This window comes from Schistocerca serialis, chromosome 9 (assembly GCF_023864345.2).
Source record: "Schistocerca serialis cubense isolate TAMUIC-IGC-003099 chromosome 9, iqSchSeri2.2, whole genome shotgun sequence".
In the NCBI taxonomy this organism is placed as follows: Eukaryota; Metazoa; Arthropoda; class Insecta; order Orthoptera; family Acrididae; genus Schistocerca; species Schistocerca serialis.
This window is the reverse complement of record NC_064646.1, coordinates 288029707-288048753: the sequence shown is the minus strand read 5'-3', so window position 1 is coordinate 288048753 and position 19047 is coordinate 288029707. Positions and strand designations below refer to the sequence as shown.

At 40.7% G+C, this 19047-nt stretch overlaps 2 protein-coding genes across 7 annotated transcripts in view; one reads left to right on the top strand and one right to left on the bottom strand.

Moving 5' to 3' along the window:
* Positions 1–6975: 6975 nt before the first annotated feature.
* On the bottom strand, positions 6976–8491 carry LOC126419042 (ATP synthase subunit gamma, mitochondrial). The gene is made up of 2 exons (XM_050086111.1): positions 8396–8491; positions 6976–8286 (listed from the first exon to the last, which is right to left on the bottom strand). Exon 2 carries the CDS (start codon positions 8202–8204, stop codon positions 7326–7328), a length of 879 nt encoding a protein of 292 aa, XP_049942068.1. The 5' UTR covers positions 8205–8286; positions 8396–8491; the 3' UTR covers positions 6976–7325.
* A 191-nt stretch (positions 8492–8682) lies between these two features.
* LOC126419041 (RILP-like protein homolog) overlaps positions 8683–19047 on the top strand; it is a 173488-nt gene continuing 163123 nt past the window's right edge. For 2 of the 6 annotated variants that reach the window (XM_050086104.1, XM_050086108.1), the window contains exons 1-2: positions 8684–9118; positions 9339–9474. In XM_050086104.1, coding sequence (XP_049942061.1) covers positions 8825–9118; positions 9339–9474 — 430 coding nt within the window. In that variant the 5' untranslated portion in view covers positions 8684–8824. Of the gene's footprint in view, positions 9119–9338; positions 9475–19047 lie in introns of all 6 variants that reach the window. The other 4 variants (XM_050086109.1, XM_050086107.1, XM_050086106.1 and 1 more) reach the window with 3 other exon arrangements.

Below are 19047 nucleotides of genomic sequence, written 5' to 3'. Positions count from 1 at the left end.
AGCTGCACAAATATTCAGTCGATATTGATAATATTTCAATATGGTAAAAGTCTGTCAACTTGCTTCAAATATTTATAAACCTAAAACTGTGCCATTCAGAAAACAAAAAGCATGTATCTTCTGACTACAAAATCAGCAAATCTCAGTTGAAATCAGTCAGCTCATACAAATACTTGGGTATAACCAACTGTAGAGGTATTAAACAGAATGCTCACATAGGCTCAGTTATAGGTGAAGCAGATGGCAGACTGTAGTTCATTGGTAGAATATGAGCAAAATGTATTAAATCTGCAAAACTGACTGCTTACAAAACACTATTGCAACCCATCCTTGCCCAAGAGTGTAGGACCCATAGCAAATAGGACTAACTGGGGATAATAGGAGAGTGTCACTGACATGCTGAAGAAACTGAACTGGCAGACACATGAAGATAGATGCAAACTATCCAGAGAAATATTGCTTACAAAATATCAGTAACCAGTTTTAAATAATGAAACCAGGAACTCTCGGTATATTGCCCCCATAGGGATCGTGAGGACAACATTAGATTAATTATAACACAAACATAGTTAAACAGTTATTATTCTTGCAGTCCATATGTGAATGGAACAGGAAGAAACCCTTATAACTGAAACCATGGAAAGTACCCTCAGCCATGAACTTTACAGTGGCTTGCAGAGTACAGATGTAGACAGAGTTAGGTCAGTAGATCCTGTTGCATGAGAGCATCTGATCAGTGGTAATTATAAAAATGTAATTATCACTTCAAAAAACAAAAGTTGCACAACTCATTTTTAGCTTGCTGATTTGCAGTTACACACACAAATCCTGAAATTCCCTCAACACAGTACAGTAACTTGCTGCCAGATAACCTCAAATAAATAAATAAAAAATTACTGCAGCCCATGGATAAAGTATCACATGGTAATTCATGTTCAGCAGAGCAGCAGCAGTCGGATGTCAGGCGAATCCAGGTGACACGTATCTGGATCAGCTTGATACAGCTATGTTTTCACTACAGCCAGAAACAAATTACCGCACAATACTCCACTTTAGCGATTCACTGCACCAGCTTCTTTTGGCTCCTTGAGTGACATACTACAATATTGTGTCATGAGGATTTCAATGCATATCTGCATATATATGTACCTGTCCTTTTTTCCCCCTAAGGTAAGTCTTTCCACTCCCGGGATTGGAATGACTCCTTACCCTCTCCCTTAAAACCCACATCCTTTCGTCTTTCCTTCTCCTTCCCTCTTTCCTGATGAGGCAACAGTTTGTTGCGAAAGCTTGAATTTCGTGTGTATGTTTGTGTGTCTATCGACCTGCCAGCACTTTTGTTCGGTAAGTCACATCATCTGTGGATGACCTCTCGGTTGCTTACACTTTCTGGCCACATTAAAGTGAGCACCTGTCAAAATCCTGAATAATGACACTTTCCAGCGTGGACTGCTGCGAGATGTGAAGTAAGAGAATCATTGAGGTTCTGGAAGGTACTGACAGGGATGTGGAGTCACACGGACTGCAGTATCATGGCCAGCTGCATTATATTCCATGGCTGAGGATCCATGGCGTGTACATCCCGATCGAGTGGTCCCACAAATTCTTGATTAGGTTTCACTTCAGGGTGTTTCGTGCCTGAGGGAGCACGTAAACTCATTTTGGTACTCTTTGGGCCACACATGTCAACTGCAAGCTGTGTAACACATTGCATTGCCTTGCTGGTAGATACCACCATGCCAGGAGAAACAAACTGCACTGGTGGCGGGGTGGGGGATAGGACATGGCCTCCAAGGATGTATGTAAATTTGTGTTGATTCGCTGTGCCTTTCAGAATGATGAGGTCACCCAAGGAATGCCACAAAAACAACCCCCAGACTGTAGGGCTCCTTTACATGATTGTTGTACGGTGTTCACTTTAGGAGTTTCACTTCACACCTTACATACCAGTGGGCATTTGCCTAACGGAGCATAAAACATGATTCACCTGAAAAGACTACCTGTCACAACTCAGTGGATGTCTATTTGTAGCACTGCCATGCAAACCCCAGCCTTCATTGCAGATGAACAGCAGGCAGCATGAGTGCACGAACCAGGCACTGATGTGGAAGCCCATATGCAGCAACATTTGCTGCACAGTCATTGAGACACTGTTGGTAGCCCCTTGGTTCATCCGGGCAATCAGTTGCATGTCTATTCGTCCGTGCACATGTCCGCAGCTGTCATCCACCCATGGCCTGTGGTGCACCACAGTTGCCTTGGCAACGGTTTTGGATAGTGCTATTTTTCAATGCATGGAGTACTTTAACTACAGCGACATGCGAACAGTATGCTAACTTAGCCATATCAGAAATGCTTCTACCTTTGGTCCAAAAGCAAATAACCATGCCCTTTTGGATACCAGATAAATTGCTCCATTTCCAAATTATGATGACTGCACTTTTTTTGTGTCCCTTCCCCCAACATGCTTTATATACCCTCCATTACTAGTGCTGCCACCTACCATTTGTGAGTGGTTATTGCACATTGGCACTGAACATTGGCAGTGGTCACTTTAACATAACTCGGCCGTGTAGTAACCTGTGACTGCTACATTAATGGCGAATTCCTGTTATGTAATCTCACTGTGTTTGGAGAAATAATTCGAACTAGTGTGTGCAGATTTTTCTATGGTCAAACCATTTATCTCTGTGTTAATTTCCCTTCATTTAGAGAGTGCTGTTGTTCAGCAGCTGTATGTTCAGTTAATGAAATGCCACTCCAGTTGATGACGTATATTTTATTTAACTCCATGACCAGGTTCAGCCTTTACATGCAGGCAACTTTTAAGTAGAGTTGAAACTCATGCCGTGGTAAAGCAACATCAAGTAACAATTTCAAAATGGAATTATGTTCATGACCTGGACTGCTAGGTCAGTTCTTTTCCAAAAGTATTGAAACTAAAATGAATAATTCAGTGGAGTAACTGAACAAGGCTGTGACTCAGCAGCTTTTCTGAAAAGGAGAAATATGTTATCATCATGAACTAATGTGTTAGGAAATTTTTTTGGGAGATATTTGCCTGGAGTGCAGCTTTTCACAGAACTGAACAAGAAACAGCTCAGAGAAGAAGGGAACAGACGCTACAGCAGTTAGTGTGAAAGACATAGACACTGACAGAGAGCAGAAACCTGAGCTACCAGAAATGTCTTTTTTTTTTTTTTAAGAAAAATGTGGCACTACACTTGGCTGGACTCTCTCTGGACATGTTACAACCATCACCAAGTTGAATTCCACTGCAGCATCTTTTAGCTGCCCTGGTCTTCTGCCTGAAGCCTAGCTTGACACCACACTCCATGGTAGTCTTATAATGTACAAGCTCTTTACACCTGGATAAGTATTACATCCAACAGTGGTCTGAATCTGATCACTGCATTCAAGTCTTAGTCCACCCCATCCACCCACCTCCTCTCCAATTACCACATACACTATTCCTTGATGCCCCAGGATATGTCCAATCAACCAAGCCCTTATTTTGGTCAAGTTTTACTACAAATTACTTTTCTCCCCTATTTGATTCAGTGCCTCTTCATAAGTTATACAATCTACTCTTCTGTTATTCTATTACCTTCCTGAATGAGCTCTTTACTGCCCGTATCTCACTTCTGTGAAATGCTTCACTACAACTACCTTCAGAAAGACTTTCCTAACAAATTTATATTTGACATTAACCTATTTCTCTTTTTTGGCTAAGCTTTTCCTGCTATTGCCAGTCTGCATTTTACATCCTCTCTACTTTCAGCGATCATCAGTTATTTTGCTGCCAAATATGAAAACTCATACACTACTTTTAGTGTCACATTTACTAACCTAATTCCCTCAGCATTTCCTGCTTCAATTTAATTATTTTCCCTTGTTTTACTTTTGGTGATGACCATCTTCCACTCTCCATTCCCATTGGTATTCATTTCATTCAAATCATCTTTCCAGTCCTTTACATTTGGGAATTACAATGCCTTTGGCTGCATGTAAAAGTTTTTATTTCTTCTCCACGAAGAGAAGTTTAATTCCTAGATAGATATCTTGAACCATGGCCACTCTAAGGTTGAGATAGTGTGTGTCCAAATACATATGAAACAGAAAATTATAAAAACTCGTCAGTTATGAACCCGTATGATCTGAATTTAGTTTTACTACAGACAGTAATGAAATAAAATTGCTCATTTTTCAAAGTTCTTCGAGGACAATGCGTATTCCACTTTCAGATGATGTTCATTGTCTGTTGACCCTTTCTTCTCCTACTTCTGTGATGCAATACCCTCTCTGGGAAGGAAGGAGGCAATCCATAAGAGGGGGGGGGGGGGGGGGCAGAATGAATTCTTACAATTTTTACCTGTGTTAACTTGTAATGCCATTTGCAGGATTAAACTGTGTTCTGCAGTTGCTGCCCAGCTTATGCCTTCTTGTTGTTTTGAATGGTGCACAACACTTCACTGAGCAATGCTAATTTGCAAAGATTGATCAGTTCTTGTTAAGCTTCCTAGCAATGTAAGCAAAGAATATCATGTATGCTCATTATATCAGATTTGTAGATTCTGGAGAAATTAATGTAACAAACTAGGGAATGTGTTATTCACAGCACCAATTTTCATTATTGCTGTTAGCGTTCAAAACACGTACTTACCTTCTGCAAGATTTCTTCAACTTGCATATAATGTGAGACTTCATCTCAAATGTCCATGTGTGCTAAATTTCTACAGTGACTGTACCCACGTTTGAATTGCTGATTGTGGCACATAACTGTACACAAATTTTATTTTTGTCCGTTCACAAAGCAGACCACCACAGTGGCTGAAACTTATTGGTCAAAAAGTGGCATGCCAACCCACACACAACTGTTTCAAAACACCACTGTGGTTCTGAGAAGTTACTAGTAAGTGTTAGCATCCACCATTCAGATTTTTCGGACAAATGCTGACTTCCATAATTACAACACCCAAAACAGCAAAGCACTCCATAATCAGCAAACAAAACCAACACACACATGAGGGCACGTGAGCCCTACTGGTACTACACTTTACAATACACTACCAGTCTACATTCAAAAGATATAAGTTTAAAATTAATTTAAAGCAGAATTTAAAACATTTCTACTAAAAAATGTTTTTTCTTGGTAAGCAACTATGTAGGCCAATATTTTCTGATAATGTTTATATTAAGACAAAACTGAAAATACTCTCTCATCCTAAACTTTTTCCCTATTTTTGCATATCTAACAGACAGCCGTTGTGCAATATATAATCTTCACTAAAAGATCATAGTGTATATACAAACTTGCTGTTTAGAGAGGATTAAAGTAAAGCCCTATGACAAATAGTCTATGAACTTATATTAACATAAGAATACATGTATATAAAATTGTATTACTTTGTCTTGTATGCCCTTATATTTATTTTTTTTATTTATTTTTTATTTTTGTACCTTCTATGTTTATATATTTCAATGTTCCATTTCCTTGAAATAGTTTTACATAAATTTATATGTAGGCCTATATCTGGACAACATTCATACAATATTTATCTACAGGTACACAAAATAAAATAAATAAATTTTACACTACCAAATAAAGTTTACATACAGCTGTCAAAACCAAATTAACAAGTGAATAAACATACAGTAGAAGAAATCAAAACACCTATCTGTATCAACAACAGACTCCTCAATTTCACATGAAATTTTCAAAATTAAATACAATACTAATTTGAAATAAAGAAACATGATTCCTAGAGAATACTTGGAAACATTTATGCTGTGATACCTATACAACGTTATAAGAGATATTTATTTAATTAACTCAGTGGCTGCTCCTATTTGACTGGAAGCCATTTTTTTATTTATGAATTTATTAATATTACAGACACAAAGTAAAGAATTTTGAGAGGTGTCATAGTGGTCACTTGTGACTTCCGACTGACATAACAGTGATAACCAAAGGGAAGTTCATTTAGTGTTTTAGCAACAATTCTCTACATTGCAAGGCATATGAGGGAGGGAGGGGGAGAGAGAGGAGGGGTGGGGGAATGAGATTAAATTTTGTGTGCACTTGACTGACTGCACCTATTTGCAACAACACTCAAGTTTTCTCAGGAATGCTGATTATGTATCTGGGGGGGAGGGGGAGGGAGGGAGAGAGAGAGAGAGAGAGAGAGAGAGAGAGAGAGAGAGAGAGAGAGCGAGAGAGAGAGAGAGAGAGAGAGAGTGTGTGTGTGTGTGTGTGTGTGTGTGTGTGTGTGTGTCAGGTGAGACTGCAGTCCCCACATAGGTGGGTGGTTTTGTCCATGTCTGAGGAAGAAACAGCTAACATATAACAGTCTTTATTAATGTGCTTCTCTGCCACTAAACACCTCTATGTGGTAAGCAGCAGTCTATCCTTTTCATACTGTTATTCTGTCCCCGATTTTCCACTGCCCGACACTCGTTTTAACAGACTAAAAGTATGTTCAGTGTACACTGTATAATAACAGTGCATAATTCACAAGACATATCATGGTCTTGACTACATCTACCTATTCTCAAACCAAACCAATGAATTATGTTTGTAACAGGCCTTACAGCCAATAGCTACATAAATTATACTAGGAGATGCTGCAATAGTAAATCAATTGCAAACAGCCTGGGTGCAATACAAGGAGTTTATGTTATCAGAAAACTGCTGCTAAATTACAAGTCTTTTTATATCTCTGAAGAACTTCTTTTTTTTTAGTCAGCTGGAAAAATGCACTGAAAGGGAGGGCGTTTGGTTAGTTCTAAAAAGTTTCTTGTTCCAGAAACTTGACTTATTTTACCAGCCATGTTAATATCCTCTTGCCCATCTCAAGAAATTTCAAGTTTGTGCACTTTGCCTACAATCATCCTGAAAAGTTAAGGCCCACAGAAAAAAAACAAAACAGATTGAAGCACAAAGATAGAAGGGTAACTTTACAGTGAAGCATCTACTTCAAACTTTGCCAAGTTTTATTCTGGATGATACACAAGTGGAAATATCTTTTTACATAACAATGGAACAATAATGACCACTTAATAATCTGAAATTACAATGCACTTCTGGATTCCTTCTGCTACTGTTGAAGTGAACAATATTGGACAAGATACTCTATTACACTGCTGCCTGTACTCAAATGCAATAACATAAATAATGGAGTAGAATCGTCTTTCGATTTCAGTTTCGTTTTCTAAACTGCACTTTCACAAACGCACTTCATTTTGAAATCTTGGTAGCAGGTGCAATTCTAATACATTTTCAGCCGTAACACCTCATTAAAAAATGGGCTTCGTTTTCACTCAATTTAGTCAAGAGCAGCCGCTCCTGAAATAATTTCAATCAATTCTCTTGTAATCACGGCTTGTCGAGTGCGGTTAAATGTCAGTGTCAACTTATCAATCATTTCGCCTGCATTTTTGCTTGCATTATCCATTGCAGTCATTCTTGAAGATTGTTCGCTGCAAGCTCCTTCTTTCATAGCATAAAAAATCAGGGAGGCTATGGAGTATTCCAGATAACTCTGCAGAACTTCAGAATCCAATGAATCATACACTGGAAGTTTTGGAGCAGCCTGTATGGCCTCCAAGCTGAAAAGTGGCAAATCTGTGGTAGTATACGAAACTACAGATTTGAACCTATTGTATACAATTCTACCAGCTGTAAACTCGTATCCGCTGTTCAAAATTATATTTGTCAGCTTTGCAGCATCAGTAAAAGTAGGCGGCTTACGCCCAACCTCATTTGCAACACCAATAATATTTTTACCATACAATCGCTGTAGGATGGCTCGTGATTTGTCGCCCACACATATTATCTTGGTGTTTTCGGGGTCTTCTGTCAGTTCCGTGCGTATACTTCTTGAAACTTGCGTATGTACGGCACCACACAGTCCTCGGTCTGAAGTCATAGCAATTACAAGTTTTTTGGGGGCTTCTCCCACGGGTGCAACCTCTGCTTTCTCATAAAACTGTTTCGCTCCTTCGCCATACGGTCGGGCTTGCTTCAGTTCCCTTTCAGCTTTAGTGTATTTTGCAGCTGACACCATCTTCATACTTTGTGTTATTTTCTGGATATTTTTAACTGACTTTAGTCGAATAGAAATGGCCTTAAGAGTAGCCATACCTCTCGCCTGCTGTTGTTGCTGCCCGCAAAGGGGCACCAGCGTTCCAGCTCTGCCCAACATGTTTTAATCCTTCTTATAAGTGGATATTAAAAATGGTCTGCTGCGGGCAGGCTCCGGATAAATTTTAGGCCGACCACTTTACCTGCAATGGTTAAAATTACCATATTTACTACTAAACAACTACGTCAACTCTGTTCTTTAACATAAACATTTCACTATTTACGTTATAGCAAATACAACTTAGTACAGACCTTCACCACAATCAAATATTACCCGACCTTCCTGCCGACCCGAAAGGAAGATTACAAGATAGCTCTCTGCATTGAAAGCAAAGACCTTCCTGTCCGAAGACCTACCTGCAAGGACTATCGATAGAATTTACTCTAAAAGATAATTTTTTACTAATTTTGGTTTTTCTCAGATATCTGAAGACACATAGGAAGAATAATAGAAAAATTCTGATATTTAGTATCTTGCGATAGAACACTGAAAGAAAATTTTTTATCTCATTCACCACGTTCATAATATCAATCGCTGACCAGTGGTGCGTTAAGTCACTTCACACTTCACAGACGTCAACTTCTATAATTTAAAGTGATCGCGAAAATGTCAAGTTGAGTAAGTAATGAGAGCGTGTAGGGAGTTTACGGGTTGTTCGTTCCCTTGAGTACGTCATCTACATGCCGTTTCAGGTAGAAGGGGATATGGAAGAATACGAACAAGATTTATCCGTAGTTGATGTGTATGATATTGCTTCGGAAATTGGAAAGGAGTTCGAAAAGATAATCGATGCTTACGGAACGCAGGCTGTTACTGGTTTGATGCCCAAAGTAATAAGTGCATTGGAGAATCTTGAAGCACTAGCGACGAAAAATGAAAGGGAGAATACTACCGTTGAAGAGCTACGGGCAAGGATCGCTAAATTGGAAAGTGACAAGCTTGAAAAGGCAGAAGATCGTCAAAGATTTGAAAAGGTTAGACTAATTTAATAGTGGTTCAGTGTTATTTATGTGTAGTTGGAGAATTAATAACGATACATTCGAATCCATTTATGAACCTATATAAAAATAAAACATTGTCTATATCATTTAGGAAGAGACTCCTTTATGGTCAATCATTGTGTGTGCATGACTAGAACCTACGACAAAGCTTTGGCCACAAATGTTATTAATCATCATTTGTGAACCTTTAAAGGAATTGGAACAAATAGAAGAACATTGGCGGGAGGAGTCGCAAGATTTGGTGTCTATGGTAACAAGATTACAAGATGAAAATCACAAACTCTCAGCGTTGTTGGCAGAAAGAGATGACAAACTATGTGGCGATTCAGGTGAGCAAACATTTCACTTTGGAGTCGGTAGTAACCGGAATGAACTCTGTTCTTTCACAGGTACTAATATCATAAACATGCAACTGATGAAGGTAATAACAACCATGTAAACAAGTAGTTTTGTTATGACAGCAAAATGTAGTAGTTCATGTATGTTTTATTTCATTTGATTTCAAACACAGTTCCCCCTTCTCCATTTGTAATGAATTGCATTGTGCTTTTTGCTGTCGAGTTTGGCTTTATTTTTCTTCTTTTCTTCTACACTTAAACAATTACTCATCGGCTTGTCATGAAACTCATGTTTTCCTTGGTCTTCCCTGACTTCTTCTCCATTCAAGTTTGTATGTAGGGGCCTAATGATTTTTGAAAGGTACTCTCTTGTTACTCATCCTATTAATCTCTTAGTTCCATTTTATTCTGTTTTCATGTTATTTCAATCCCAGTTCATAAACTTTGAATCCATTCCTTCTCTAAATTTTCTACACTATATTACATCCTCTAACTGCCCTTTGAAATCTCATTTTTGCTACCTATGTTTTTTATGTATGACTCACTTTCATACAGCTGTGCAGGAACATCTGTGGTTCAGTAAAAGTTGTATCTTGTCATTTTCTGTGCTTTGTGTTTGAGGCGCGTCTTGTTTCCCATGTTTGTTGATTTCCCCCCCCCCCCCCCCCCCCCCTGTCACATTTATATGTAGGCTACGTCACATTCTGTGAAGTAAGACTAACATTCTCTATAAATCTTCATTTAGCAAATGGTTTAGACGTGCACACATGATGCAAATGTATTGGATCATTATTACAGTGAACCCTTTATTATTTGTCATTGGTCATATGTGATAAATGTACATAATGTGCACCAAAATACTTGTCGGTCATGTCCATAATCTAATATAGGTTTTCTGAATTTACCTTGCAGTTGCAGTTTTTATAATGAAAAGTATGTGAAATGATGTGAACATAAAGTAGGGCTGCACTAAACATTAATCTGTTCCCACAAGTTATATTTCACATTCGCATTCAAAATTGTGCTAACTTGCAAGCAAAATGTCACCTTCCAAACTAACTTAGGCTTCAGTCAATACTACAGAGCCTGGTCATCAGAGTAAAGGTTGCAGGGGAAGGTCACCATCACATTCCAGTCATTAGATATTATGGCATCATATAGACCTGAAAGATCGGGGGTTGTCTACATAGAAAGTGGTATCAATCACCATGAAGGGAGTTGTGGCAGCAATAGTTACTGAGATACAAAAGGCAGCTAAAACGAATAGCAAGATTTACATATTCAGACAAGGAACTCACAAGCTTAGCTATTGCCAGGGTCATATGAAGGAACTGTAGCTCAAATCGTGAAACTGGTTATTATACTACTACTACTACTACTACTACTGTATAATAGACATAAAATGAAGCATGGGAGTAGATAGAAGTGTTTTCTTGTCAAGAGAGCAATGAGTGAAGCTGTTAATGACTACTGTAGCTGAATCGTACTGGAAGATATTTCAACACCCAAAGAAATTTTGGTCGTGTGTAAGTGCTGTCAGTGGCACAAAAATTGAAACTGAGTGTAGCAAAGTAAAAGCATAAATGCTAAACTCGGTTTTCTTTTTTAAGAAAGGTGCAGAAGTTCTTATCCAGTTTAATTCTCGTACGGCTGCAAATATGAGTGATGCTGATATTAGTATCAATGTCATTGAGAAACAATGCAATTATCAGAAAGTTATAGGCTCAATGGAATCCCTGCCAGATTCCATAAATAGTTTGCAACTTATTTAGCTCCCTTTTAAACCGTAAAATACCATAGGCCAACATCCATACAGCAAATGCATCATTCAGTGATTGGAACACAGTACAGATATTGGCTATCCACAAGGTGGATATTAGAAGTGGACGTAAAATTTCCCTTCAACTTCATTGACAGGATACAAGATGCAAGATACCAACAGTCTTGACCAGTGACATCATGCCAAGTGCTAAGATGCAACCTAAACATGATATCAAGCTGACAGACAATAACCTTAAACATTTCCATGTTGCAAAAGTATAAACAAGTACAGAATTTTACGAATCCCTAATAACAAATATTGAAGCTAATGGAACCACCCTGGGAAAGTGGGGTTTTATTTAGGAACAAACTGAAATCCAACAAAACTGCAAAATCACATTAATAGTAAAATATGCAAAATGCAACAGTCACACAAACAAGAAAAAAATGGTTAAAGGGAAAAACCACACAATAAGAGCAAAAGAGCTGTAACTGGTACTGAAAAATCTTTCCCTATATAGCTCAGACTCAAGTCTGATACATAAATCTCAAAATGGATAGCACACAAGAAACCAAAAAGGTATACTAATATACATAGCGAAAATTGCAAAAACTAACGAAAAGTGGTATCAACATATCTATAGACATACTCCACAAGCCACCATATTGTACATGGCTGAGGATACTTGTGTTTTTACTAGTCATTTCCTTTCCTGTTCCTCCCAAAAATAGAGGGAGGGAAAAATGAATGTCTTTATGCCTCCATAAAAGCTCAGATTTCTCTTAGCTTATGTGAAATGTAGGTTATTAGCAGTAGAAACATTCTGGATTCAGCTTCAAATGCTAGATCTCTTAAATTTTCTCAGTAGCGATCCTTGAAAAGAATGTCGCCTTTCCTCCAGGGATTCCCATTTATGTTCCCAAAGCATATTTATAATACTTGCATTTTGATCGAACCTGTCTGTACAAATCTAGCAGCGAACCTCTTAATTGCTTAAATGTGTTGCTATAATCTGCCCTAGTGGGAATACCGAACATTTGAGCAGTACCCAAGAATGGATTGCAGTAGTGTCCCTTTGTTTATAGTAGAGCCACACTTGCCTAAAAATCTCTCAATAAACTGAAGTCGCCCATTGAGCCTCCACAACATTCCATTTTGTATGGTTTGCAACATCACACATAGGTATTTGACATGACCCTGTCAAGCAGTGCGCTACTAATGTTGTGTTCAAACATTGAGGGACTGTTCTTCCTACTCATCTGCATTAACTTATGTTATTTCTGCATTTGGGATTAGATGCCTTTCATTGCATCAACTAGAAACTAGAGATAAGTATTCCACCTGGTGTGCTAGATATATTAGCCAAGTGATACCCTCAGGGTTTTGGAAGAATGTAATAATTCCAATTACGAAGAAGGCATGTGCTGACAGACGTGAATGGTATCAAACCATAAGTTTAATAAGTCATGGTCTTAAAAATACTGGCATATGAATAATTTACAGAAGAATGTAAAAACAGGGGAAAATCAGTTAATTGTGGAGAAATCTAGGTACACGAGAGACACTTCTGATCCTAAGATGTTCTTTACATTGATTTATTGAAAGGTTTATAAAATGTTGAATGGACTATACTCTGAAATTTGTGAGGCATCAGGGATAAAAATATGGGGAATAAAAAGTTATTCAGTCTCTACAGAAGCCAGACTGCTGTTATAAATCTGTCAAAGAAATTTAAATGGGAGCAGTTGTTGAGAAGGGAGTGAGAGAGGGTTGTAACATATCCCCAGTGTTATTCAGTGAAATTGAAAAGTGAATTAAAGGAGAAAAATTGAAAACTTTGTTTGCTGACAGCATTCAACTCCAACAGACAAGACAAACAACTTGGAATTGCAGTTGACTAGAATGGATAGCATCTTGAAGAGAGATCATAAGATGAACACCTCAAAAGTAAAACAAGGGCAACTGAATGTAGTTGAATGAAACCAGATGATAGTGAGGACTTAGATTAGGAAATGAGATGATAAAAGGAGTGTGAATTTTGCTATTTGGACAGCAAAATGACTGACGATGGATGAAGTGAAGAAGATATCAAAAATGCCAACTGACTTTTTGCAAGAAAAGAGTTTCTGAAGAAGGGAGATTCTTTGATGTCTGACACAAATTCAAATGTTAACCAATGAAAGCTTCAGGTTGGAAAATCAACAGTATTAAGAAAAGGATGGATTACTACACACCGTAAAGATGACATGTTGGGTTGCAGACAGGCACGATGAAACAATGCCCCAAGTGGGCTCACTGCTGTTTGGCAGGTTCAAGCTTGACTACCACGAGGCTCCAGCCTTCACAGCATCTTTTCCCTCCTGTGGTGCTTGTCTATCCTCTTGTTGTTCTTTTTCCCCTCTCTTGGGAACATGTCTGGGATGTTGTTGAAAATGTGTTTTGCATATTCAGTCACTGATTTGGAACAGTCTCTCCACTGTCTTTCATTGCTTCTTTTTTTTTTCGTTCCAATTCACCTGTCCTTCCTCCGCTTTGGTGTTTGTGGTTCCTCTTTCTTCTTACTCCCTGTGTGTTCCTGAAGGCCAGCTGACGCACCTACATGTAACATGACTGGATAAAGTGTAATTCCTGGCCCTGGGTTGACAGTTAGGGTTCACACCTACCCACTGGTAAAGGTCAGGCCCAGGGATAGACGATTGCCTGAGCTGCTACCTCCCTAAATTGCCGATTGGTCCCTCTGTCAAGTGTTAGGGAGGTGTGAGCTGTCATCTAAGGTGGGTGTGTCCTCTTAGGGGGGAGCTCTCCGTTGGAAGGAGCACACCATTGGAGAGGCTAGCAATCATCAGCATTTTCTCGCAATGTGCCAGTCTTAGTGAAGATGGCCAGTCCTTTGCTATAGTAAATCAGTTTCAAAATTCAAAAAGGTGTCTATGCAATTGCCGGCCCTGTGAAATCCTGCTCTCATTCACGCAATGGCATTTCACTTTTGGGGACGATTTCTGATTCTCAAGCACAACTACTGCTTGTTGCTTTGCTGTCCTGTTCGTGTCAAGATTGCCATCCATTGGGTGATGAAAAAGATAGATGCATCCTCAGTGCACAGACACTCTTTTTCTTACCTTTGATAGTGTGTCCAAGATCAAAGCACTCCGTGAAGTTTTAACAGTCCAGCCATACAGTCCAAAACCAATGTGCTGCTATCAGTGTCATCATTTCAACCACACTCGAATGTCTTGACAACACCCGGCCAAATGTGTAACCTGTGGTAGGGATGCGTACGAGGGCGATCGTCCGCCTCCTGCTTCCTGCTGTATCAACTGCAATGGTGACCATGCCGCCCCCTCTCAAGATTGGCCTGTGTATTTTGATGAGTGGGCTGTCCAGGAGATACAGGTAAAGGAAAAAATGCCTTATGTGGTCGCTCACAAGTTATTGGCTAGTCCCAAACCCTGCATTCTACTTTCTGGTGCTTACAGTACTGTTCTGGCTACATCTCGCTCCATGAGGAACGTGGCCATGCAGACACGTCACCTCAAATTTAGCACCATGTTTGTGAAATTGTGCAGCTTCATGGCAGCATCCCCATCTCCTTATTCAGCTCTGCAATAAGCCACTAAACTTCCGCCTCACAGAGTGAAGTCACCTGTCCTACCGATTGGAAAAGGACAGAAGGAATATTCCTGCAAAGACTTTCTACATCCCTCCAGCCAACAAATGTTTGAATGTTCCTCTGCCAACAAGAAAGGCTCCAAGAAGCTAAACAGATGGAAGCGGTCTTCCCTTAAGGTGACTAAGAGACCCTCTTAGACGGTGTTGCCATGTGATACCCTCACCCGACCAACCACCGTGTTGCCGGTGTGCACCACCAACCATTTTTCTGCAGAGCAACAGAAAGTGAATGCTGATGCCTCTGTCAACCTCATGGAGCAGGATCCTCCTGCCTCTGTGCCCTGTAGCAGCGAGTCTTCGAAGGTTGGCACTAGACATCTGCCAATGTGACACACCTTTATTTTTTTCCTCTTCATGACTCTCCTCCAATGGAACATTCATGGCCTTTGATCCAACAAAGAGGACTTGCAGCTGCTCTTATAATCGCAGTGTCCACTTTACTCTGTCTCCAGGAAACAAAATTGCATCCTCACGACCATTTTGAGATCTCTCATTTCTTCCCAGTGTGCTTTGACCTTCTCCCTGAGGATGGCACTCCATTTCATGGGGAATCGTGCTGCTCATCCAGATTGCTGGTCATAGTCAATGCATCTGCTGGACTACCAGCTCCAAGCTGTTGCAGTCCGCATTTTTCTTCCTCACTTGACAATTTTCCTTTTGTACTGTTTAGATGCCTGCATCATTCGGTGTCACCAGGGCAGACTTCCTCCAGCTTGTTAGGCAACTCCCTCACTCCTTTCTGCTGCTTGGTGCCTTAATGCACACCGTCCCCTTTGGGGCTCGCTCAGAACATGTCAGAGAGGTACCTTCTTGGTTGACCTTCCAATCCCCTTAACCTCATCCACCTTAATGCGGGAGCATCCATGTTCCTTTCAGACTCCACTCAGACCTATCCTTCTGCACTGCCCAGCTGGCCCATCGTCTCGAGTGGTCCATTCTCTCTCACACACACTCAAGCGACCCCTTCCCGTGTGCCATTTGATTGCTGACTCCTACCCCATCTATGTGTACACCCAAATGACAGCTTTCTAAGGGCGACTGGAGACTTTACTCCTCCCTGGCGATCTTTGAGGAACATAATTTCCCCCGTTAGGATGACCATGTTTAATATCTTACAAACATTATCTCTACTGCTGCAGAATGTTCCATTCCTTGCACTGCTTCATTAGTGCGTTGTGTCCCGGTCTCTTTGTGGACTGAGGCCAGCTGTGATGCCCTTCGTGCACGGAGACACTCTCTCTGTGTTTTTAACAGTCATCTTACAAAGTAAACTGCATTCATGATAAACAGTTGTGTGCTCAGTGTCCTCACAAGCTTTGGGATAGCAAAAAAGTTAGCTGGATTTCATTAATTAGTTCTTTTAACAGTTCTGCTCCCTCTTCCATCATGTGGGTCAACCTGTGACGGCTCTCCATTCCCCAATTTCCAGCCTTAAAGTAACAGATAATGTCATAGTGGACCCTATTGCTATCCGCAACCCCCTGGACCACCATTTTGCAGAGATTTGGAGCTCCTCTCACTATCGCCCTACTTTTCTCCATTGGAAACAAGTGGAGGAAGCTCGGACGATACTCTTCTCTTACCAGAATAGTGAATGCTACAATGCGGCCTTCACTATGAGGGAGATACATCATGAGCTCACTTCATCCTGATTCTCCAGCCCAGGGTCAGACAATGTTAACATTCAGATGTTGGAGTGCCTTTCTCTTGTGTGCAAGCACTTTGTGCTTCATATGTACAACTGCATCCAGACCGAGGGCATGTTTACCAGATGTTGTCATGAAGCTGCTGTCTTTGCAAGGTGGTGGAACATATCATTCTTGTCCGGCTGATATGGTGGCTCGAGTCTTGCAGTTTTCTAACCACTGTACGATGTGGATTTAAAGCATGCCATTCTGCAGTTGACCTTATCGTTTTGTCCACCCACATAATGAATGGTTTCCTGCAGAAATCTGACTGTGGCCTTGTTTCTCAATTTGGAGAAAGCCTACAATGCATATCCTTGACCCTCCCTCATATGCCTTCTCAATACTATCCACCACTGTGGCATCTGTTTGGCCTCTGTTGTCTTTTACACAGCCCCACTTGAGTCAGTATGCAGAAGCTTCTGAACTACTGCTGTCCTACCACAGTGACTTTCTCCTCAGCAGGTATGCATGCCGTTTGTCTGCCATGTGTGGCCACCAATTCTATGCCTCCTCCTTTGAGGACTCCTTTGATTGCCAGTGTGGGGCACGTCCCTCTTCTGTTACCTCCTGGAGTTTGCTCTCGGCTCTTGCTCAGACAGCTTAACTTCACACTACCTGCAAATTTCACAATGGGTGTGAGCCCTTCACCACTTTGGCTTCGTGTGGCGACCAGTTTTCAACTTGGCCCTCCTTCACTTCCTAAGGACACTACTCCAGCTTTGCTCAATTGCCTTCCGTTTCACAACCTTCACACGGAACTTCACCATAGTACCTTTTGTGTACACTAATGGTTCTCGGACTGACTGTGGTGCCAGGTGTGCTTTCATCATTGTCATCAATGTTTTTTCGATATCAGCTTCCGGAACACTGCTCAGTATTTACGACATATCTCTTCACCCTGTATCAGACCACACAGTACATACAGTGACTCAGGCTTTTCAATTGTGTCGTCTGCTCTTGACTCTGTGCCCTTCATAGCCTCTGTGTGCTGTACACTGTCAATCATGTAGTGCAACGGGTCCAGGAAAACTGTCACTTGCTCACTCTTGATTGGCTCATTGTGTTGTTTATATGGGTTCCTGATCACATTGGTCTGACAAGAAACAAGACCACCAACGTTGCTGCCAAGGCTGCTGCAATCGTTGTACCTCAGCCCACTAGTTCCTATATTCCCTCATATAATCTCAGAGTTGCCGTCTGTCAGTAGGTAGATAGCCGTACCGTAGGTGCAACCACAACGGAGGGGTATCTGTTGAGAGGCCAGACAAACGCGCCCCCATGAACCATGGACCTTGCCGTTGGTGGGGAGGCTTGCGTGCCTCAGCGATACAGATAGCCGTACCGTAGGTGCAACCACAACGGAGGGGTATCTGTTGAGAGGCCAGACAAACGTGTGGTTCCTGAAGAGGGGCAGCAGCCTTTTCAGTAGTTGCAAGGGCAACAGTCTGGATGATTGACTGATCTGGCCTTGTAACAATAACCAAAACGGCCTTGCTGTGCTGGTACTGCGAACGGCTGAAAGCAAGGGGAAACTACAGCCGTAATTTTTCCCGAGGGCATGCAGCTTTACTGTATGATTACATGATGATGGCGTCCTCTTGGGTAAAATATTCCGGAGGTAAAATAGTCCCCCATTCGGATCTCCGGGCGGGGACTACTCAAGATGATGTCGTTATCAGGAAAAAGAAAACTGGCGTTCTACGGATCAGAGCGTGGAATGTCAGATCCCTTAATCGGGCAGGTAGGTTAGAAAATTTAAAAAGGGAAATGGATAGGTTGAAGTTAGATATAGTGGGAATTAGTGAAGTTCGGTGGCAGGAGGAACAAGACTTCTGGTCAGGTGACTACAGGGTTATAAACACAGAATCAAATAGGGGTAATGCAGGAGTAGGTTTAATAATGAATAGGAAAATAGGAATGCGGGTAAGCTACTACAAACAGCATAGTGAACGCATTATTGTGGCCAAGATAGATACGAAGCCCACGCCTACTACAGTAGTACAAGTTTATATGCCAACTAGCTCTGCAGATGACGAAGAAATTGAAGAAATGTATGATGAAATAAAAGAAATTATTCAGATTGTGAAGGGAGACGAAAATTTAATAGTCATGGGTGACTGGAATTCGAGTGTAGGAAATGGGAGAGAAGGAAACATAGTAGGTGAATATGGATTGGGGGACAGAAATGAAAGAGGAAGCCACCTGGTCGAATTTTGCACAGAGCACAACATAATCATAACTAACACTTGGTTTAAGAATCATGAAAGAAGGTTGTATACATGGAAGAACCCTGGAGATACTAAAAGGTATCAGATAGATTATATAATGGTAAGACAGAGATTTAGGAACCAGGTTTTAAATTGTAAGACATTTCCAGGGGCAGATGTGGACTCTGACCACAATCTATTGGTTATGACCTGTAGATTAAAACTGAAGAAACTGCAA